The sequence below is a fragment of the Petromyzon marinus genome, chromosome 15 (assembly GCF_048934315.1).
Source record: "Petromyzon marinus isolate PM22_M1 ecotype Great Lakes invasive population chromosome 15, UKy_Petmar_22M1.pri1.0, whole genome shotgun sequence".
In the NCBI taxonomy this organism is placed as follows: Eukaryota; Metazoa; Chordata; class Hyperoartia; order Petromyzontiformes; family Petromyzontidae; genus Petromyzon; species Petromyzon marinus.
This window is the reverse complement of record NC_133681.1, coordinates 2,197,885-2,221,713: the sequence shown is the minus strand read 5'-3', so window position 1 is coordinate 2,221,713 and position 23,829 is coordinate 2,197,885. Positions and strand designations below refer to the sequence as shown.

The 23,829-nt window shown below is 49.4% G+C and overlaps 1 protein-coding gene across 3 annotated transcripts in view; it reads left to right on the top strand.

Annotated features, from left to right (window-relative positions):
• Nucleotides 1-23,829, top strand: part of PKHD1L1 (PKHD1 like 1) — a 171,392-nt gene that overhangs the window by 127,213 nt on the left and 20,350 nt on the right. For all 3 annotated transcript variants that reach the window (XM_032954632.2, XM_032954633.2, XM_076067198.1), the window contains 12 exons: nt 499-602; nt 1,596-1,725; nt 4,374-4,498; nt 6,620-6,710; nt 8,159-8,307; nt 9,667-9,789; nt 10,755-10,866; nt 11,987-12,103; nt 20,233-20,398; nt 21,287-21,522; nt 22,142-22,309; nt 23,513-23,670. In XM_032954632.2, coding sequence (XP_032810523.2) covers nt 499-602; nt 1,596-1,725; nt 4,374-4,498; nt 6,620-6,710; nt 8,159-8,307; nt 9,667-9,789; nt 10,755-10,866; nt 11,987-12,103; nt 20,233-20,398; nt 21,287-21,522; nt 22,142-22,309; nt 23,513-23,670 — 1,679 coding nt within the window. The remainder of the gene's footprint in view (nt 1-498; nt 603-1,595; nt 1,726-4,373; nt 4,499-6,619; nt 6,711-8,158; nt 8,308-9,666; nt 9,790-10,754; nt 10,867-11,986; nt 12,104-20,232; nt 20,399-21,286; nt 21,523-22,141; nt 22,310-23,512; nt 23,671-23,829) is intronic.

Here is a 23,829-nt window from a genome sequence, read left to right as displayed (position 1 = left end):
CAAATGGGGAAAATACAAGAAGCCACAGTAACAGAGTTAGCCACGTATAAAACAAAGTGTTTGAGCCAGGGAACACAGCTATGGAGAGATGTGGGCTTATGAAAACAAAACGTTCACTGGAAGTTACAGAAGCAGAGAGAATTTGCCTGGAAGAAATACAAAGGTAGAAAGATTCAGGCAGAGAGAAAGGCAGAGGCAGTTCTACAAAACTTGTAAAGATATCTCCATGACATTCCTTGTGATGCAGATATCACATTGCTTGGTGTGAAGTATTAAATATATAATTAAGGCGCTCATATAAAATGTATTAACGTAATGCAGCTGGATCACATAACGAGCAGCGTGTTTTGGCGAAAGTTGTATTTGAGAGCGTTGGATGTACGTATTTTTTTGGGTCAATTTAAATGTACGTCACTAAATGGGAATTTATTTGGACGCGGCGCGCCCTGGCAGCTATGTGAGCTGCTGCTTCCACCAACCTGCGATGTGCTTCCGCAGGGTTCGCACGCATCAGCAACGTGGAGTTCTACCACAGCGGCCAGGAGGGATACCGCGAGCCGACAGACCCACGCTACTCCGTCGCCTTCCTGGGGCTGGGCCAGGTCCGTGCCTTGCGACCACAAAGACAAAGATTCCCCCTTTAACAGACCTTTAGGGCGAGTGCTGTTTGCGGGCACCCCTATGAAGGCCAGAATGGCACACGAGGGGTTGGGGGGGGGGGGTGTGTGGCCAGCACCATGCCCAGCCGCCTTTGTGTTCCCAATGCTGATATTCACACACTGCATTAGGTACTCGTTGAAGGCTGAGTCAACGTAGGGGAGGTCCTGAACCGGTTTAGATATTGGTCACTCATTTTGCCTGTGAAAGGGAAGCAAACTCGGTTCTCCAAGTTCTAACCACTGCGCCACCGCTCCCCACGCGCACTCACGCACACATACAAACTTTTGGGGGTAACAGCATGGCAATCGGAACTCCTACGTTTAGGGTTTTTACTTCTCAACCTGCTTCCTTCAACCTTTTTTCTGTCAAATACCATCCGTTTGCAGCTCCGCTTTCTGTGTTCCTCCCATGGCGAGATGTTATCTCTCTCCCCTGGTATGCAGGAGATCGTGGGTTAAATCCCGACCATGTCGGCTGTAGATTTGGAGTTTGCATGTTCTCCCCGTGGTCGCGTAGATTTTTCTCCGGGTCCTCCGATTTTTCCCTCCACATTTAGAAACGTGCGTTTAAGAGTATTTGGCTGCTGATATAAATGTCCACGTGATAAGCCATTTCGTGGAGCTTATAGTCTGTGGCTAAGTCGCTTCTAAAAATAACTATATAGCTCAATGGGCCTTACCTGGTAAAATAAAAAAAACTACTATTTACCACTATTTCTTTTTTAGCAGCCAAATACTTTAAACGCGGACGTTGATTCTAAATGTGGAGGGAAAAACTGGAGGACCCGGAGAAAAATCCACGCGACTACGTGGAGAGAGACACGCAAACTCCAAATACAAAACAGGCGTCAGGGTCGGAATCGAATTCGCGACCTCCTGCATACCAGGCGAGGTAGTTAATGTCTCGCCACCGTTCCTCCTCGTCCCTGTCTCAAGGCAAACAGTGAGACCCCGTCCTACGTGCGGGGCTGCTCTTTCCACCACGGCTTCGCTCCGGCCATCGGCGTGTTCAGCACAGACGGCGTTGACATCGACGACAACGTTGTGCACTTCACCGTCGGAGAGGGTGAGGGATGGCGCGGCAATCGCGGCGATGGCAGCGGGCAGGTGCCTTTGACTGGGAATGCTCGATTAAAAAAACAGACAGCAAGCGAATCACCGAATCATCGTTTGCGAACGTTGGCCAATCAAAAACGGGGGGTTGGGCGTTTCTCGTGACGCTGTACTAACCAATGGAATTATTCGACCCACGGATCGCTTGCCAGTGATTCGACTCGGTGATTAACATTCCATTAATCTATTACTCTAACGTGGCTTTTGGGTCAACTGTGAGCAGAATTGGTGCAATAGACACCTCGGTTCACGATCCTCAAGACCACATGTGGGCAGAGACACGCCCCTACGGGCAACGCCACACCTACTTTGTTCCACATATAGGCTGATCGATGATTTCGTCGGGTGTCAGATTTTATTGCATTACAGCACCCTCCCATATGCACTTCTCATCTCATCTCAACAGATTTTAAAGGGCACCCCCAGTGGCAGCCATCTCTGTGCGGCACAAATTGACTCAGCACCTGGCCTGCTATTAGGCATTAGTCGGGGGCGAAGATTGCTATATATAATTAGAGGTCATTTTTCGAAAATGTGGACAGACGCCCGCGTGCAATGGCCTACTCTTGCGAATGACGTCAAGGGGTCTTTAACGTCCACCATGAAGTGGACGGCGAGTAGTATTAATATGGTTATTACGTTTGCATTTCTAACCAGGGCGGCCTGCCGGATTTGAACTGTGGTCCTCTGCACCAATGAGGGAACGTGCTACCGCTAGGCCAGGTCACTGGCCAAGAGTGCAAAGTTGTTCTGCGGAGAACAACGCTGATTCTTATACTCCTTGGTTCTTTCGGTAAAGTCATCACGTCGAAGGGAAACAATAACATAATAATAATATAAAACGATAAAATTCTCACGACGTTTCGACTGCAACACAAGCAATCATCATCAGGTGTGAAAACCACAGCAGGAACATTTTAAAAAAGCGATTATGTTCCCTTTCAATCTCCTTAGCATTTACTGGCAACAATGTTTTTCAGCAAAACTCGAGGTTAAAAGCAACAGGCTGTTGTCACAGCTCAGTGATTAGACACAAGAGGCCCTCACTTGACATTGCAAATGAAGTGCATGGTTTCCAGCTGGGGAAACTGTTTTCTCATCTAGCATCACCAAAACCTATTCTTTTTTCGTCGTAAATATTCAACTAATTAGGAATTAAATGAATGTGCAATGAGCAATTACAAGGTGAAATGACGGATGCATGTATGCTCATTGCGCAAAGATGAATGGAGGTGTGCATGCTGGGAATTGCACAGAAAGTGGGAATACATGAATTGGGGAACATGTTAATTATTGGCATAATATTTATTTCTCTGAAAAATTGAGTGGGCGTGGGCAGGAACGCATCGCTAGGAGGAGGGATCATGGCAAATGGTAGAGACTGACAGTGGGATGACAACAACAGGAGGAAACTCGCCTGAGAAGATGAACTTCACAAAGATGAGATCAGGTCACGTGCAGGAGGTGCTTGATGATTTTTACATCACAAGACAATGACGACCTCTTTCAGCAGTGGATAGATCATGGTTGATTATGATGACACATATATGTACACAACTGCCCGTTCTGTTTTGCTCTTGCCCTCCTCATGATGAGTTGCGTGCCTACTCGCGCCTGCTGTAATTATGGTGACATTTCAAACCACAGCCTCCTTGGTGTAGCCAGAGCGTCTCAGTCCAGGTTGGCGTGCCCCAACTTGCCAAGTAAAGGATCGTTTTGTGACCCGAGCCTGGAATCAAGCCTGCAGCAGGCCTTCTCATAGCTCCTCAGCTACAGTGTCACTCCACAAAGAAACACATTTTTGTTTCCCCCTAACTAACACTACGAGTGTTAAAAACAATTACGAATAAAAATTGCTGGTCTCTTGTCCCCAATAATTATATAAGTGTAAAGTACATTTGTGGGAATTCATCATCACTAACTTTTAATTGATTCTTGGATGTTGAGTACCACTCTGAGACTCCGGTCTTGTGACGCACAGGAAACTCATCACAGGGCTCCTGGCTTACAGCACGTTCGATCGAATTAGCGTGCGGTGGATGAAGCACGTCCCTTGGTTTGAGTTCTGGGCATGCCTGCCTGTGAGAGACGAGACGGTTTGTGGTTTCTGCGTAGAAAAAAAACCTTTATAGCTCATTGGACTCCTCCAATACAAACAAAGATTCCGATTCTGAAGTGATTTAAACGGTCACACCCCTCGTCATGGTGAGCTGCCGTGATGCGAAGGTTAGAATCACTGCACCTGGGACCCGAATGTCGCCGGTTCCATCTGCTGGCGCGGCAGTTAAAACGATGGCTCATGGAGGTTTTTTTTTCTTGTGATCTCTCCTCTTGCCTCTGTTGGGCCAGCGGTATAAATGGGTACTCCACAGATAGTTGATCGGCGGGTCGCGTGTTGGTGGGGTATGGGGTGCGCCCACCTTTTCCAACACATCTGGTCACCGTGGAAGGGTTTGCCCTTAATCGAGGTCCTTCCACCAACAGTGGCACAAGCAAGCTCATTTCAGGACCGCACTTCTGTTAACTGCTCGTCACGAGTGAAAACAGCTGTTCAAGTGGAAGTGGGCGGATGTGTTAATGTGGCGGTGCCGATGTCTGCAGGCATCCGTGTGGAAGGGGGACACGTGCGCATACGCAGGAACCTGGTCACCCTCTCCGTGTGGCCGGGGACCTACCAAGACCGCCTAGAGACAAACAACCTACTGCTGTGGCCTGCAGCCATACAGGTATCTTTGGTGGCACACCTGCGCTGCAGCTCCGCTCCGCCATTCTCGCGTCAAGTGCCGATACGCCGAGGACAATCGTGCAAGCGTGCCGTACCTCCGATTGGCACGTTTGGCTGTGTACGGCGCAAAGGAAGTTCGATACACATACGTACAAGTGAGGTGTCGCCATCGACGTGCGTTTAGCCGTCCGTGAGTTCCTCCGCTCGCAGCGTTGCGCTGCCTGTGCGGCCACGCCATAGGGATTTTGCACAGGGGGAACCATCACAGCGCGGCGCAAAAGTCTCACAGCCTTGGCTGCCACTCATGCAGGGTCTGATAAAAAAACAACACGCTTGACATTTTTGTCAGCATAATTCAACCATGATCTATCTGCTGATGGATGAGAGCCTTGCTGTCTCACGATGCAACAATCCATCTTGGTCCTACACACGAGCTCATCATATTGTTCTGTCTCCTTAGTGGCCCCACCTCTTGGGCATGGCCTCTTCTTTGGCTGCGACTCTGTAGATGCATCTCAACCGCCGGCCATCATCCCTTACAGTCAATACGATTCCCACACCTGTGTTCTCTAATGCATGTGTTCCTATTCCTCTCTCTTCAGTGTAATTCCCGGAATTCATCTCTCCATGTTGGCCAGGCAAGGTCAAGCACTGTGCCTGGGCTGGCCTACACGAGGCTGCCTAGGCCCTACAGGCCCTTGTTGCCTGAACACCACGTGTTGGGAACTAATTCCGACACTAAGGATTGGGAGTGCATTTTAATGGTGATGCTGGCCAGGATCGCCATGCGTACTTCTTTGAACACGTTTCAACTGAGGGGAGATGCATGCCTGGAATTACCACTGAGAGAGAGAACACGGGGACACATATGGGGTAGAGAACAAAAAAACGCAAATCAGAGACACCGTATTGACTGTGATGATGGTATTGGCCAAGCACGCACTGAAGGGTACACGGCCATTGTAAGAGACTGGCGATAGAATGTGTGCTAAAGAAGGGAGCACGCCTGGGAAGACGGTGAAACTATCTCCTGTGGAGGAGCAGGATCATAAGGGATGGCAGTGTCGTAGGGAGGTATTCATCGAGTAGTAGATAGATCATGGATGATGGTAATCATGATGATGTCCTCATGGATGGTGCTCAATGTTGTGATTCCAGTGCTTAGTCGAGTGCTAAGCTCATCATCTCCCATGGGGTTATTAAAATGAGCACTGCTCATTATCCTGGTTTACAACTCGATACGTCGCTCCATTCCAACATACAAACTAAACTCTAGCAATTTTGTTTTCTATTACCAGGTAAGGCCCACTGAGATATGTAACTCTTTTTCAGAAGCAACCTGGCCCCACATGATAGCTCACCGAAGTGGCTTATTATGTTCAAATTTATAGCAGCCAAATACTCTAAACGTATGTTTATTCGAAATGTGGGGGTGAAACTACAGTGGGCAGAGAGACACGCAAACGCCAAGTATGCAGGCATCAGGGTCAGGGTCGAACCCACGACTTCCTGCATACCAGGCGAGGGAGTTAACATCTCGCCAGCTCTTCACACCCCGTTGATCACAGGGGGAGGGAGTATGTGTGTACGTTATGACAACAGGTGACACAAAACACGATGCACCTGCAGTTAATTGTACACAGCAGCTGGGAGGGCCTGTGAGAGGAGCAGATACAGCCACATGCTCTTCATGAACGGCACTGGCAATTAAATAATAATTCAACAAGAATTAAACAACTCGTATGTGTATGTGGAGTGGTGGTGCAATGGTGAGCGCTCTGTGCTTTGAACCCGGCGACCTGAGTTGAACATCCGCTTACAATCAACACCAGTGACAATGATCTGAACTGGTCCTGGGTCTTCCCTAGGTCGACTCAGCCTCAAATGAGTACCTGATGTGGGGTGTAAACATCCCCTCTGGGGAGACAAAGGTGGTTTGGCGTTGTGGTGGCCACCCGCTAACAGCACTTGCCCCAACAATCTGTTAAGGCTATAGGGGGGATATTTGTCTTTGTCCTTCTTCAGGTACTCTCTACCTTCATTGATATCGCCTGGTGATGTTTAGTGTCCTCGCAGCAGCTGATGGGTGAGTTGTGTTGGCTGTACTTTTGTGGGACCGCAGGTGCACGAAGCCACCGATGTGGTGCTGCAGGGAAACGTGGTGGCCGGATTTGAAAGGTTAGGATTCCGGATCGATGGTGAACCCTGTCCAGGTCAGTTGCCTCCACATTGGTTACCACGATGCTTTAAATGAACAGCTTTCCATGGGGTTATTGTTTTTTTACTTGTTTTACACAGTTGCTGAGCACAGGTCTAAAAATATAACAGCAATCAGCCCTGTAAAAAGTTGTGTACTCGATAAGAGTTAATGCGTTTTTTTGAATTGAGCAAGGCTATTACGTGAGCCTGGGGAAGGAGACACTGGGAGGGAATTCCTAAGCAGAGCAGTGAGAGTGTAGAAGCAGGAAGAGAAGTGTGACCTGCAGTGCGGTGGTTGATTGAGTGGGTGAGTGAAGTGGTGAGTGCATGGTTGAGTGAGTGAATGTGTTATTGTGACCTGTGGTGGTTGAACACAGTATGAATGAGATTAAACAGTCAGAGACCGAGTCCTCAACCTGAATGAAATAGTGTAATGTAATGAAAAAGACTCACATGTGACGATTGGATTGAATTAATTTAATCGAAAATGTCTCAATATATAGCACATTTGGTCTAAATTGACGATCATCTCCCAAAAGTTTTCGTTGAGATGAATTTTGTTGAATCAGCACTTTAGTGTTGGTTGGATTTTAATTTTCACTCTAAGTGCGAGTAAAGAGTCATCAAAGTGAAACTGCGCTGAGTTCAAATTAAAAGCGATTCTTCTTTATTTCAATTTCTATTCGATGTAAAAAAAAAAACATTGTCACACACAAATGAACTGAATGAATTATTATTATTCTGTAATGGCGTGCATAAACACAAAGATAAGATACAAAAACAGGAGCGCACTTGGCTTTTATCAATGGTATATTTTGGAGAAAATGTATTATTCTTGTAACAAACTAATAATTAATTAGTTACAATTTTAATAATAAGCCTTGCATGAAAAACAACAAATATATATATATATAATTGCATGGAAATGAACGTAGCCTACCCAGCAGCGTTACACACAGCATACCGAGTGTCAGGCGTTCGGCACAGATCACCAAAACTATATGTAGAATGAGATGAATGAGATGAATGAATGAGATGAAATAGTCTAGGAGACCGATTCCTCAACTTAGGTAGAGGAATCAGTAAGTGAAGAACAGTCTTGATATTATACTAAAACTACTCAACTATTTTTTATTTTACCAGATAAGGCCCACGGGTTGGGGCCACCAAACAGGTACGACGCCATAGTTGTTGCTGATTGACGCTAGCCTCCGTATCAGCTGCACACAGCGAGGGGAGAGCGACAGCAGGGGGGGGTGCTGTGGCCTTGACGAGCCCCCGATTTGAGGTGTGGTGGCAGAGCGACGGGCTGGAACGACATTTGCTCGGCTGTTACTTTGGATAAATTGCTTGAGTTGGGATTGTGAAAGCGTTGAGGTGTTGGGGAGGTGTTGAGGAGGTGTTGGGGAGGAGTTGAGGAGGTGTTGGAGATATTGAGGAGAAGGGCGTGCTGTGCTCACAGGTGTGTCGAGTGCCGTGGCGGCGTGGAGCGACAACGAGGTGCACGGGGGCCTCTTCGGGGTCTACATGAACAAAGACGGCTACCCTGGCTGCTCCCACATCCAGGGCTTCCTCATCTGGAGCTGCTGGGACTACGGCATCTACTTCCAGGTCACTCGCACCAACTCACACACAGAGTCACCTCCGCTGCACAGGGCTCGAACATAAAGCAAAGGATCTATAGACATATAAAGACAAAGATCCCCCGTATAGCCTTAACAGACTGTTGGGACAACTGCTGTTAGCGAGTAGCACCTATGAAGGCAGGCATTGCACACGAGGGGGTGGTTAGCCAGCATCCCGCCTGGCCGTCTTTGTCTCTCCCCAGTGGTGATGATTTGACACATTGCACCAGGTACTCATTTGGGGCTGAGTCGACCTAGGGGAGGCCGAGGACCAGTTCAGATAATCGTCACTGGTGTTGGCCATGAGCGGGGATCCAACTCGGGTCGCCGAGTTAGTAGTGCAACGCGCTAACCGTTACACTATGGCTATACACACAATGCCACCTACCTGCTACTTGACATAAACGTGTAAAAGAGACAAGGGTCTTGATTCACCACCGGAAAATTAATTAAAATGCATCTACCCCGTGGCCTTGTGGAGCAAACCAGGCAAACGCTTGGCTTTCTGCAGTCTCATCGGCAGACAGCGGCATGTGAAACAAATGCCTTTGGGTTGCCCGACGTTTCAGGCAAGAGCCTTCCACAGACACTACGTCGCTTCCTTAGCACAGGACGACTGCCTTGCACACAACGCTGATCACATTTCCCCCTGGTGGATTGTGTTTTTTTTAGCCTGCTACCAAACGGTGGCCTCTCCCACGCCATGACGGTCATGGGGCTCGTTTGACCATACTTCGCCACCCTAGTCAGTGCGGCTTGGTGAATGGGGAGTGGGTCCTAATTACCGGTTCAGATGTCAGTCACCACTTTCCTAGTATTTTACATGGAAGGGCTCGGCATCAGTGTGAATTGTTGAGGATTCCCGTGGTTACAATCATCTTTAAACATTGCAGTACATGGTGATACAAATGTCATTCCTTCAGCTCATTCGCGAGAGAAAATGGTACATGTTGGAAACGTGTATGTAAAGTATTAATTGTTTAAAAATATTATTCTACTATTGATATTAAACATATCATAGCTGTACACACCACAACAATGTGCACATGTGTGACAACACAGGGATATTGCAGTCTAATCTCTCTGGTCATATATTTATGGAAAATAAAAAGCGCAATGATTTCATATTCAAATCCAGAGACAACAGTGCAAATTCAAATACTAAGTTGTAGAGTACACAAGCCTGATTCTGACCCTGGAAAATACACTTCTTTAGTCCCAGCTTATAACGATAACAAAATCAACAAGATTCGGAGAGGCCTTGCTGAAATGAGGATAAACTCGGCGCCTCACGTGCACACGCGCGTTGCGCAATCCTGCCCCCCCCCCCCACCGCCTTGTGCAGGTGACGGAGAGCGTGCGGGTATCCAACGTCTCACTGGTGGACAACGGCATGGGGCTCATGTCCATCATCTACTCCCCTCTGGCCACCAGCCACAAGTACTCCCAAAAGACCGTGCTCGTGCAGGTACTATAAACTATAAAAAAATATATATTTATTCTATAAAGCATTTAGGCCCATAAAGATATTTAGCTCTTTTTCAGACGCGACCTGGCCACAAATGATAGCTCAACGAAGTGGCCAATCATCGTGTGGAGATTTATAGCAGCAGCCAAATACTCTAAACGCATGTCATTAAATGTGTAGGGAAATACCGGAGGACCTGGAAAAAAATCCACGCAACCATGGGGAGAGAGGCATGCAAACTCCAAATATACAGTTGTCAGGGTCGGGATCTGGACACATTCCCATCAGTTCGCTCCTCCGGCAAGCAAGGCTGAGTTGGTTGGGTCATGTAGCCCACATGCCATATTCCCAAGCAGTTTCTGTTTGGCCAGAGAGAGGGGGCTAAACAGATATAATATGGGCTGGAAAAGAGATGGACTAATGCGGTACGGGAGGATGTGGAGCTGAGTGGACTTGCCGAAGACTGGTACCAGCGGTGTCATGATCGGCCGCTATGGAGGAGGCGCGTGAAGGACGCTACTGGGCAGTTGGAAGGCAGTCGTACCCTAACAACAACGGAGGGTAGAGGAGCGACGCTCACAACAACGAGCGGAGCGCAGGGTGGCTAAAGCACAGCAAGTTGGTACAGTAGGGGGCACAGGTGGTGCATCTGCCAGTCACCTCAGTCGTTCAACTCATGGCTGCTGGGTCTGTCCTGAGAGCCGAGTTCGGTTGCTGCTCATGGCCAACATCAATGACAATTATCCGAACTGGTCCTGAGCCTCAACCTTGGTCGATTCAGCCTCAAATGAGAACTTGGTGCGGTGTGTAAAACATCGCCACTGGGGTAACGAAGGCGACCGGGCGTGGTCCTGGCCATCCACCCCCTTGTGTGCCGTGCCGGCTGTCATAGGTGCTTGTAAACAGCACTTGCCCTAATGGGGGGGGGGGGGGAAATCTTTGTCTTTGCACGTGTGCCCCTTTAGAATTCTCTGGTGGTGGGCACCAGCCCGTCCTTCAGTTGCTCGGATCGGCTGACGAACACCAACCCCAACGTGCAGTTGACCATGGAGCATCGTAGCCCCCGCCCTGCCACCAGTAAATACCGCTCGCCACTCATACGGCGCTCACCACACACCATACACTGTTCACCACTCACACGGCGCTCACTACTTACCACGCACTGCTAAATACTCACACGGCACTCACCACGCACTGCTCACCACTCACACGGCACTCACCACGCACTGCTTACCACTCACACGGCGCTCTCCATGCAGAGTGGGGAGTGTGCATGGTTGGGTCCATCCCTCCACCGCCCACTCACAAGAGAGCACCTTAGGCACAGAACAAGCGACCCATGAACAATGAAGCTGCCGACTTCGGTCTCGGGGGGCGCTGGCCTGGTCTAGTGGTGGCGCGTTCGCCGTTGTTTTACGCAGAGGTTCGCGGTTCAAATATGACGGCCACCCTGGGTATTACCGTGGCTGTATTAATCATGTTGATTATGATGATGATGACACTACGCGCCGTCCCTTTCAAAATGGACATGATCCCCCTGACGTCATTTGGAAGAGTAATGCCATCGCGTGTCCGCATCAGGGTGCACATTTGCGAAATTCGAAAATTACCACACAGCAGCAATCATCGCTACCCTACTGGCAGGCTATTGCCCCAGGTCATTTTTGCAATTGAGAATCATCCTTGTATCTCGAGTTCTCACTTTCCATCATGTCGTGGGCAACAAAGTGTTGTCACGTGCAGGACAATTTCGTTATCACTGATGTCACGGGTAACCTTCAACCAAAACAATGCAATAAGAGCCAGGTTACAGATACCAGTAAGATTGACAGATAACATAATCTGCTAGTCGCGTCAATGCGGCATACACGCTGTATTGTGCTGTTGCAAGCATTGCGTGTGTGAACGGGAATATTGTCACGGTTGAGTAAAAGCACGAGTGACAACGTGAAACCGACTGCAATCTGCGGCGTTCACCTTGCGACGAGAAAGACGACGGAACGGCTGAGACACATCTCGTTACCGCTGCCAGCGACGGAGGCAAAAGGGGAACCGTCTCACCCAAAGTTAGACAGGAAGGTGATACATGCAGATGGTATTCAGGCACCCTGGACTGATCATTATGAAACCCCGCACCGCACATTCGACCTGGTCGCCGTGCTAGAGGCATTGCTCACAAGCGTTGTTCTAACCACAGACGGGAGGAGTGGCATCTGCTGGCCGACCTTTGCCTCGGGCCACAACAGAGCTCCGGAGAAGCCCCACGCCGGGATCATGAGCTACAACGCCATCAGTGGCATGATGCTCGTCGAAGGTAAGGCGCCTTCTCTGCACGCCAGCCGTCGGCATCGCTCCGCGATTGGGCCTCTAGGATCACCCCGCCCAACCTCGCGTTCATCGTAATCAGCATCAGTCACAGGTCATTCGGCGAAATGAACTTTGACTTGCATTTTACAAGGGTCAGATTAACACACAGCATGTTTACGGTACTGGTATGTAAATATATTCTTGGAAATAACTCCCGAGTGCAAGGAGCACAACATGTGGCACAGGGCAACCAAGGACACACACGCTGGTGTCTCAGGGAGACAGGGACACACACCCTGGTGTCTCAGGGAGACAGAGACACACACCCTGGTGTCTCAGGGAGACAGGGGGACACACCCTGGTGTCTCAGGGGGACAGGGACACACACCCTGGTGTCTCAGGGAGACAGGGACACACACCCTGGTGTCTCAGGGAGACAGGGACACACACCCTGGTGTCTCAGGGGGACAGGGACACACACCCTGGTGTCTCAGGGAGACAGGGACACACACCCTGGTGTCTCAGGGAGACAGGGACACACACCCTGGTGTCTCAGGGAGACAGGGACACACACCCTGGTGTCTCAGGGAGACAGGGACACACACCCTGGTGTCTCAGGGAGACAGGGACACACACCCTGGTGTCTCAGGGAGACAGGGACACACACCCTGGTGTCTCAGGGGGACAGGGACACACACCCTGGTGTCTCAGGGGGACAGGGACACACACCCTGGTGTCTCAGGGAGACAGGGACACACACCCTGGTGTCTCAGGGAGACAGGCCATGGCACCCTCTGACAAAGTGTAGTGTTCGTTCGTTTCTGAATCCGCTTGTTCTGGTGAGGGTCGCGGCAGCAGATTGTTGAGTCGGGTGGTCCAGACCTCCCCTGCTCTAGTGACAGACTCTAGCTGTTCCTGGGGAATTCCCACGCGTTCCCAGGCCAGCTGAGTGACATAGTCCTGCCAGCGTCTCCTGGGCCTGCCCCGGGGCCTTCACCCAGTGGGACGTGCCCAATAGAATTCCAGGGGAAGCCTACCGGGGGGCATCCTTACCAGGTGCCCGAACCACCTCAACTGAATCCTCTCAATCCAGAGGAGCAGCGGCTCGACTCTGAGGCTCTCCCGGATTACCGACCTCCTCACCCGATCACGGAGAGCGAGCCCCGCAACCCTGAAGGATTTTAGGATCGTAACCTTACCATGGTGGTGTGGGTTTGTGTGTTCCAATGACCCTCAGAGCTATGTCGCCTGGAGTCCTATACTCCTGGTAGGGTCTCCCTTGACGAAGAGGTCTGGGGGGAGGTTCCAGACAGATAACGGTTAAAAAAAAATCCCATTATGAACGGTTCTAAATGATAAATATCAGAGAATCTTAACCGGACAAGGTATACCGGGACATTCCCCTGGAGCCAGGCCTGGGGGTGGTGTTCGCCGGCAAGCTCCTGGTGGCCGGGTGACCCACGTAACCCGGTCGGGCCAAGCCTGAAATGGCTACGTGGCACGGTCTTGTGGGCCCACCATCCGCAGGACAAAGGGTGAGAGGCGGGCGCGACGCCAGTTTGGCCGGGAGAGAGATGGTCTCGGACGAACTGGACCTTGACAATGGAAGTTTAGTGTGTGATTAATAATAAGTGTGAAGGAGCCATTCAGATGTCTCCGTATCTCCAGGGCGTTACACAGCGGCGGGTAGCTTAGCGCCAGCAGAGTGACACGTGCATAACGAGCAATGTGTGCGTGTAGCTCCCAATAGGACATTTCTTGGGTAATGTAACTCTTACATTTGCCAATTTTTGAGCGTCTGGGAATGAGGTAATCATAAAAACATTTTTTTTTGCTGAAAACATCGTTTTTGAATTGCTTTATTGGTTGCAACAGATGTGCTTCTCTCTATGCCAGCACTGATTACAAAACGGTAAAAGTCACATGACACCGTGGTCGTTACGTAGCCGATTGTAAAAAAATGCTTGTATGGCAGGTTTTATTTATTTATTGATAGGCCACGTATGCTGAAATTTAATTATCGAATTGTTGGCTCTCATATTTTACAGACAAAAATACTCATGTGCTGTGTCCCATGTACAGTGCGAAGGAAGTTCAACATACATAAATACGTACATTCACGCAGGTCCCATGATCTGCGGGGAGCGGGTGACCATCGCTCCCGCACGTTCTACGTGGATGCACACGGAGGGTTTCAGGCGCCGTGCTAACACCGCCGACGACGAAATCCACATCGTGTAGGAGCATAGGCAGAGTTTGACTTCTAGTTTTTGGGGGGCAGGAGTTCGCTTTGTCCCTCACATTTGGAATCGCGGGTAAATATAATATATTTATCTGTATCTTAATTGTAAACTGCTGAAAATACATTTTAAAAGGTGTCCAGTTTGGGGGGGGGGCAAAGCTCACGTCTACCTTCACGCACTCTACTTGCGCCATTCGAGCGGAGTGGGAGTGACACAGCCTAATCTGTTCGCCACCTCATTGTCGAGCAGTTTTACGAGATCCACAAGATGATGGCCTCTTGGAGCAGTGGTTCCCGATCTTTCTGGACGTGCGGAAACACAGGCGAAGGCTCAAAACATGTCTGGGGTTCAAATCTGGCGCTTCTAATGAAGAAATCGAATGCGCAACAACATGAGTTCTTCTCACGGTCTTTCAAACCACACACTTTGTAAAATATCTACAAACACCAGTCCAAATAAGAGAAATACTTTAATAAGATAAGTTATGTTCCCACCCCCAGGTCAGCCAACGTTGCACACTTCACTTCCAGCAATATAGTTAGAACTTAAACATTGAAAGCAACTCTGAAGAGATCTATTTTAAAAAGACTGGTGTCACAGGGAGACAAGGACACACACCCTGGTGTCTCAGGGAGACAGGAACACACACCCTGGTGTCTCAGGGAGACAGGGACACACACCCTGATGTCTCAGGGGAGACAGAGACACACACCCTGGTGTCACGGGAGACAGGGACACACACCCTGGTGTCTCAGGGAGACAGGGGGACACACCCTGGTGTCTCAGGGGAGACAGGGACACACACCCTGGTGTCTCAGGGAGACAGGGACACACACCCTGGTGTCACGGGAGACAGAGACACACACCCTGGTGTCTCAGGGAGACAGAGACACACACCCTGGTGTCTCAGGGGAGACAGGGAGACACACCCTGGTGTCTCAGGGAGACAGGGACACACACCCTGGTGTCTCAGGGAGACAGGGACACATACCCTGGTGTCTCAGGGAGACAGGGACACACACCCTGGTGTCTCAGGGGAGACAGGGACACACACCCTGGTGTCTCAGGGAGACAAGGACACACACCCTGGTGTCTCAGGGAGACAAAGACACACACCCTGGTGTCTCAGAGAGACAGGGGGACACACCCTGGTGTCTCAGGGGAGACAGGGACACACACCCTGGTGTCTCAGGGGAGACAGGGACACACACCCTGGTGTCTCAGGGGAGACAGGGACACACACCCTGGTGTCTCAGGGAGACAGAGACACACACCCTGGTGTCTCAGGGAGACAAAGACACATACCCTGGTGTCTCAGGGGAGACAAGGACACACACCCTGGTGTCTCAGGGAGACAGGGACACACACCCTGGTGTCTCAGGGGAGACAGAGACACACACACTGGTGTCTCAGGGAGACAGAGACACACACCCTGGTGTCTCAGGGGAGACAGGGGGACACACCCTGGTGTCTCAGGGGAGACAGGGACACACACCCTGGTGTCTCAGGGAGACAGAGACACACACCCTGGTGTCTCAGGGAGACAGGGACACACACCCTGGTGTCTCAGGGGAGACAGGGAGACACACCCTGGTGTCTCAGGGAGACAGGGACACACACCCTGGTGTCTCAGCGGAGACAGAGACACACACCCTGGTGTCTCAGGGAGACAGAGACACACACCCTGGTGTCTCAGGGAGACAGGGACACACACCGTGGTGTCTCAGGGGAGACAAGGACACACACCCTGGTGTCTCAGGGAGACAGAGACACACACCCTGGTGTCTCAGGGAGACAGGGGGACACACACCCTGGTGTCTCGGGGAGACAGGGACACACACCCTGGTGTCTCAGGGAGACAGAGACACACACCCTGGTGTCTCAGGGAGACAGAGACACACACCCTGGTGTCTCAGGGAGACAGGGACACACACCGTGGTGTCTCAGGGGAGACAAGGACACACACCCTGGTGTCTCAGGGAGACAGAGACACACACCCTGGTGTCTCAGGGAGACAGGGGGACACACACCCTGGTGTCTCGGGGAGACAGGGACACACACCCTGGTGTCTCAGGGAGACAGGGACCACACCCTGGTGTTTTGGGATCGAACCCACGACCTCCTGTGTACTACGTGAGGTAGTTAACATCTCCTAGCCACCGTGATAGCAACTCGCCTCTGGTAGGGTGATATATTTTCACGAGAAGAAGATATGTTTAAATGAAAAGTATAATCTACTTGTGAATATTTTTTTCAGTGCTGTGTTCGTGGCATAGTTTTGTGTACGTCGTGAAACAAATACACCGCAATGCAGGGCACGAATGTTGTTCCAGACACTGCAAGATGATTCATCGCAATCAGCAGAAAGAATAGCTGTTTTTGAGTTTTCAGTTTTCATTTATTAGGTATAGCCCTGTGAGCCATGCGGCTCTTGACTCGGGTGCAACCGCAACAAACAAAAACATGAACAAAGAAAACATCTTAAAGTGATGACGCACAACAGAAAAATCCAGGAAAAAACAGCAAAGTCTTCCAGAAAAGAACACCGTATATCAACGCTGTGTGCAAAAATCCCAGCTGTTCATCCAGGCCACCACACAATCAGGGCCCTGTTCGTAGCACTTGGTAATTGTAGTTTTTAGTATGTTTACACGTGTGGGTAAACTGTGGTATTGAAAGGACAAATTATGCACAGAAGTGACGACAACCTACTTGCTGTACACCCTTCTGCAGGCAGCTTTCTGCATGTTGGTGGTCCTTAATACGATATGGTTATGTGAAACGAATTGTATGAATTTATGTTGAACTTCTTTCGCACCGTACGTAGCCAACCGTGCTCATCAGAGTTGCAGGAAATTGCAGTTGTATTTACCGCAGCATGGGCTGCAAATAACTCATTCCATGAGCTAATAATCACACTTTTTGCGCAGTTTTTACCTTGATAGAATGTTACATTTTTGCAATTGAATATATTTTTTAAGATCAGGTTAATTATTACTGACTGGAGATTGTTCTGGAGCAATGCAGCTTCAATGATTGTGTGCATCATGGATTACGTGCAACAATTTTTGTATTTTTTGTTCCTGGGTAGTAAGTGTTATTTCCTAATTTCTTATGCTTCAAAAGTACAGAAAATTGCTATTATTCCCCACAAACTTTGCTTTTGTGACCAGGACAGTGATATTTCGAAATTTACCTATTTTCAATAAGAAACGCGTGGATTTGTGTAATTCCTTCACGTAAAGTCCTGGTCACAAAAGCAACGTTTGTGGCGAATAATATAATGTTTTTAATACTTTTTGAGGCATAAGCAATTAGAAAATAATCCTTACTACCCAGGAACAAAAAATCGTGTTACATAGTGAATTATTATGTGCAGTTGCGATTTTCTTGGATGCACCACTGCCTGTTGAAATCTAGGACTTTAGCTCTTTACATCATCATATTATCATGTTAATGACTCACAACGAAATGTACATATACAGTATTTGCATAAGGGAGCGTTTAGCGGATAAAGGATAACGAGGTTCAATGTAGATTTGAAGTTTTCGTGACTGCAGGGATCCATACTCTTTGGTTATTTCGGTAAAGTCACGACGTAGGTATAAAAAATAAAATACATTTTCCCACTTCAGCAATTGTTTCTTGCTGTGGTTATCCCACCTGATGACGGACGCTTGTGTTGCACCCGAAACGTCGTGATTAAATGTATTTTATTTTTTATACCTACGTGACTTTACCGAAAGAACCAAAGATAACGAGGTTGTTATTTGGCAGCTGTGGAGATCGGGCACGCAGGTCAAGTGCCTTTATTTTACTTCAGAATGAGAATCTTTATTCAGATTAGACGAATCCGATGAGCTATGAAGCTCTTGTTCACAGACGTCCATTAGGGGCGGGTCAGAAATTTGCTACAACAAAGAGCACAAAAACACGATAGGAGTGAAAAACAGAGAAAATGTAAGCAAGTCGCTGAAACGAAATGAATAAAATAGATAAAGTGTGTCAGTACAAATTACATAAGTACATGTGTCCCTGGCAGCTCCATATCTGGCCCCACGGTGGTGAGATGTTTACTACCTCGCCTGGTATACAGGCAGTTGTGGCTTCGATCCCGACCCTGACGCTTGTATATTTGGAGTTTGCATGTCTCTCTCTCCTCGTGGTCACGTGGACTTTTCTTGAGGTCCTCCAGTTTTTCCCTCCACATTTAGAATCAACATGCGTTTAGAGTGCTGTATTTGGCTGCTATACATTTCCACATGATAAGCCAGTTCGTTGAGCTATCATTTGTGGCCAGGTGACTTCTGAAAAAGAGCTCTATAGCTCAGTGGGCCTTAAAAAAATATATTTACTCGGTAAAAAATGTTTTAATATTCTGTGTCATGTGTTACGTGTCTCTCCGTTCCCTGTCCTGTGCTCTATCCTCGTCCCAAACCGCACGCTCCTCTAGCCACACACTGCAAGTCTTGCATCTTTTACAAGTGCTCTTTCCACTGTTAAACACTTTTATGACTTTATTGAGAACGATATCTTCAAAATGATTGTTACATAATTCCTCTCTCACACTCCCCCTTCCTCTCCCCAACTTTCAACTGCCCCTTACACCCACTCCCAAGACGTCTCCCCTCTTTTTCGGTTACTGGGAACGATCTTTATTTCACATAGATAAAACAAAAAATAATGTGGTTCTATAATGAAGTTGCTTTATAATAGATCGATGTTTGCATGTTGCAATAATATTGCAGACAATAAACGAGAGTATACTGTGCTACAACACGCCACACACGTGGTTAGCCAGTCTTCCTTACTCCGCTGTACTCCGCTGGTGTCCTCTCCGGATGTCCAAACACGGTTTTTGTGTCCTACCGTAGAGAAACCTTTCTCGACCTTAACTACTATCTTTTATGTTACTATCAATGTGTGTATGTTGAACTTCTTTCGCACCGTACACAGCCAATTCAAAGGAGAGCCATTGTCAGGGTCATATTCTCCGATCTATGAAACCCATTGCCATTTATGGACGTGTTGGCCTTGTGCTCCCTTGTGTTTTATTGGCTCTCCTTTCAGCTCTGCCCATCCCTGTACCCTCAACGATTCATCCTCCTATCTTAATTTGTTTGGTTTCCTGCCATCCGTGTCACATTTTTATGAAACCAGAGTCTTGATTACTACTGATATATGAAACCCTCTGCTATCTGATTTTAAGTAATATTTTTAATTTCAAATATTGAATCTAATTATATCATGGTTCCCCCTTTAGGCACCATTATAAACTCGATGTTTCTCTCCCGCTTCTTCCACTTTTTTGGAGTAATAATAAGAATTGTAAGTTCAACTTTTAACGCCGCGCCGCCACCACCGTCGTACGGTATCTGCTCCTCGCTCTCCTAGAGAGAGAGAAGACGGCTCAGAGCCAGGGGGAGGTACCACAGATGAGGAGGACCTCCGCGGGGATGGAGCAATGAGATCAGTTCATGTGAATAGATTGTGGCATTACGGGAACCATGAGCGATTGGGAGACCTTCATTGAGCAGTGCGTAGACCATGTGGGTGGTGATGACGATGGTGCACCTTTAGAACGTTGTTTTGTGCAACTCCTCATCTCTTAACGCATGCCTTTCCACGCGACTATTTAGATCAAATGAGACATGTGACCGACGATCAAACCAGACGCGTGACCGACGACGCCAATGAGTAGAACAAGCGGGGCAACAGACATCCTTGAACCGTGATGCTGAATCACGATCGTTTTTGGATTTTATTTTCCAGTTTTAATTCTTCAATCACCGTGGGCGTGAATCGATTCTCCCAAGAGAAAATACCACGCCAAAAAGGCTAAGGTCGTCTCGCCATGAGTGGAGGTAGCTGACGTTTTGTGCCGTGTGTTCAGATGTCGTGTTTGCGGGCTTCGGAGAGGCATGCTCCGGCAAGAGGAGTGTGGCCTTCATGACCAATCCGCTCAACGAGGACCTCCAGCACCCGGTCCACACACGGCGCCTCCGTTGGTTTGACGCTCCCGCCAGCGCACGCGTCTTCATCCACAGGCCCGACCTGAGGTAAACGGCGAGCGTGCTTCGCGACCCTACTCTCCACGCGTCGCGTGCCTCCCGCTTTGTTTTAAGTTCAACCAGGTCGGAATATTGATAGATCTGGACGAGCGATTTGCCAGGGTGACCTGAGTCGACACAATGACAATAATCAATTACAACGAAAATAAACTAAAATAATTTTTATTTTATATAGAGATATATAGCTCTTTTTCAGAAGCGACCTGGCCACAAATGATAGTGGCTTATCATGTGGAAATTCATAGCAGTCAAATACTCTAAACACATGTTTCTAAATGTGGAGGGAAAAATCGGAGGACCCAGAGAAAAATCCACGCAACCACGGGGAAAGTGACACACAAACTCTAAATATACAGCAGGCGTCAGGGTCGGGATCGAACCCACGACCTCCTGATAACATCTCGCCACCGTGGTGCATTGAAGCCGATAAAAATCAGAGCCAAATCAACCAAATGGGACAGCAAAGACAACCAAAGGGAAACAAACATTAATATTAAATTAAATACATTTTTGAAACAAACATTGACTATGACAAATTACTTTTGAAAACGAGAATAACATTAAGTTGCAGAAACACCTAATGAACTAAGGATGATCATTACACTTGTGTCAAATACAAGAACTACAATGTACGAGGATAAAAAAACACAAGTCCTGACCGTATTTGAATGTAAACCACCGCAGAGAAGATGGTCCCCCGAGTTGGATGTGTCGTAGTTGTTTTGTTAAGGGTAAATTGATGATGATTTGTTGCGTTCACTTGATGATGATGATGATGACGACGATTATAGTAATGGCGCTGAAAAGGTGCGAGGCATGAACGCTGCATGCGTGAGGTGCGAGTGACGGGCGACGTGCTGGGCGTGCGGTGACCAGCAAGGTGAACCCGTCGGATTGCGTGGACATGGACTGCGACGCCAAGAAGAAGGCCCTGCTGCGGGACCTCGACGGCTCGCTGCTCGGAGGCTCCGCCGGCGCCGTGGTGCCGCAGTCCGAGTACGAGTGGGACGGAGACCCCCGCCACGGCTTGGGGGACTATCGCATCCCTCGCACGCTGCTCACCAGAGCCGACGGCTCCCGCATCCCCGTCGCCAGCATCGCGCCCAACAAGGGTACGCGGTCGCCAGCAGCGACGGCTAGGGGGGGCGGTGCAAGCCACTCAGGGCCTGGTGGTGGCCGGGAGTCTGCAGAAGGCGCTGCCACGGGGTGGGCGGGGGGGGGGTAATGTTATTGTAGAAAGGTTGTAACTTTAGAGCGACACCGACTGGGACGCAGCGTCCGCTGGGCACGTTTGTGTCACCCGTGGACCCGGTCGCCCCCCCGAGCAGCGATCAAAACAAGCAGCGAAGCTTTTGCGAAACGTAGAATGGTGGTTGTCTCTTAATGGAACTGGACCTGCCGTAGACGTTTGGAATTCTCAACACTGGCTCAGCTCCATAAGTGAGAATGAGCTCTGCTTCGTGCTCATTCGAGCAGAGAGACGCTCGATTATTACTACTTACGTTGATGTGGGAACGCCTGCAACACTGCCAAATGTAGCCGCGACGTATCGACCAGTTTGACTTTGAGGAGAACGGAACAGCTTTCTGCCTCTTTCGTACATATTCATGCTGCGATGATTCGCAGGTCCGACTTTGTTTCGTCAGATATTTCAGCACCACGGCAGTTGGCCTGTCAGTATGACGCGCGCGTTGCCAGTTGAGTGTGCGTTTGTGGCGCGGGGGCGCGCAGGCGTGGTGCGCGACGCCACCTGCGTGCTGGAGGCCGCGTGGCAGGCGTGGCGCTGCTCGGGCCTGCAGTACGAGATGCTCGTCATCGAGAGCCTGGACCCCGACACGGAGACGCGTCGCCTCTCCCCCGTGGCGCTGCTCGCCAACGGCTACGTCGACCTCATCAACGGTGCCCGCCCGCACGCTCGGCATGACCCGTGAATTGCACGGCCTGTTTCACCTTGCCTGGGAGTTTCATCTCTGTGGGCCCTCATGCGCCTGCACAGCCATTGAGTCGGCCCGCTGCTATTAACGTCCACGTTATAAGTCATTTTGTTGAGCTATCATTTGTGGCCAGATCGCTTCTAAAAAATAAGTTAATACCTCAAGTGGGCTTTTGCCTTGTAGGATGGAGATGGTTTAGTTTTATTTGTGTGTTTGGGTGATATGTTTACCTTTTTTATACTTTGCACTCCTATCGTTTTTTTTGTATTGTTTGCCGTTGTAACGTTCTTACCCACCCCTACTGGACATCTGTGAAAAAGAGCTTTATAGCTCATCAGATTCCTCTAGTATAAATAAATATCCTGATTCTGATTCTGCTGGATGAGGGCCTGCCCACATCCCGTGCGGTCTGTGAAGCTTCTTTTGACCGTACTTCACCACGATGGTGGAGATTAGTCCGCGTGGACGTGGGGGCGTAGGAGTAGAGTCCAGCAATGCCCGCCGTGTAGCTCGGCAAGCCCTATAACAACCTGTGTGCAAGGTGGTCACCAATCCAAGCACCATCCAAGCTCAACCCTGTTAAGCTTCTGGAGATATTTTCTAAACAACTACTTGGAAATTACCTCGGATCCCGCCAGTCCCAGAACACGGAGGTCCATCTCCCCCCCCCCTTCTCTCTCCCCCCCGGCAGCCGGTCTCTCCAGTGCTGCCGCGGTGGTCCTCTCTACTCCAGTGACCCGGGTGCTGCTGCTGGGTCCACTTTCTGCCCCGCCCCCTCTCTCCCCCCACCCCCTTCTCTCCCCCCCTACTGCCGAGGCCTACACTATATAACCTCGTGCCACGGCAGATCTCTCGCCTACTTCAGCCGTTGTTTCTTGCTGTGATTGTCCCACCTGATGACGAGTGCTTGCGTTGCGATCGAAACGTCGTGATCTGTTATTTTTTCTACCTACGTGACTTTACCGAAAGAACCAAAGAGTATAATATATGTAGTTATAGCCTACATATTATTGTATACGGGTTAGAAACATCCGTAGCTATTTTGGTATAAGTGAGTCGGGAGAGAGGAGGGGGCCCCACAGTCGTATGTTGCGTAGCCCCGGTTGAAATAGCTCGTTGTGCCCCTGATGATGGTTGTTGTTGTTGTTGTCTCCTACACGGTACTCAGGCCCACAGGACCACGGCTGGTGCACAGGGTACACGTGCCAGCGCCGCATCTCTCTGTTCCACGGAGTGGTGGCCGCCAACATGTCGTACAGCCTGCACTTCACCAGCACCAGCCCCCAGCACCTGCGCCTCATGATGCTCAACGCGGAGCCCGAGACGGTGAGCGCTGCCGTGCGCGCAGTCCTCCCGCAGTGTCCGCTATTCGGAAGCCATTGCCGCAACGGGAACGTGTTGCCGTTACAGATAGTTTTGGTTGTAGTTCCGTTTGTACTCGTGACATCGGTGAAGCATCCTAAATCTCCTGCAGAACCTGAAAAT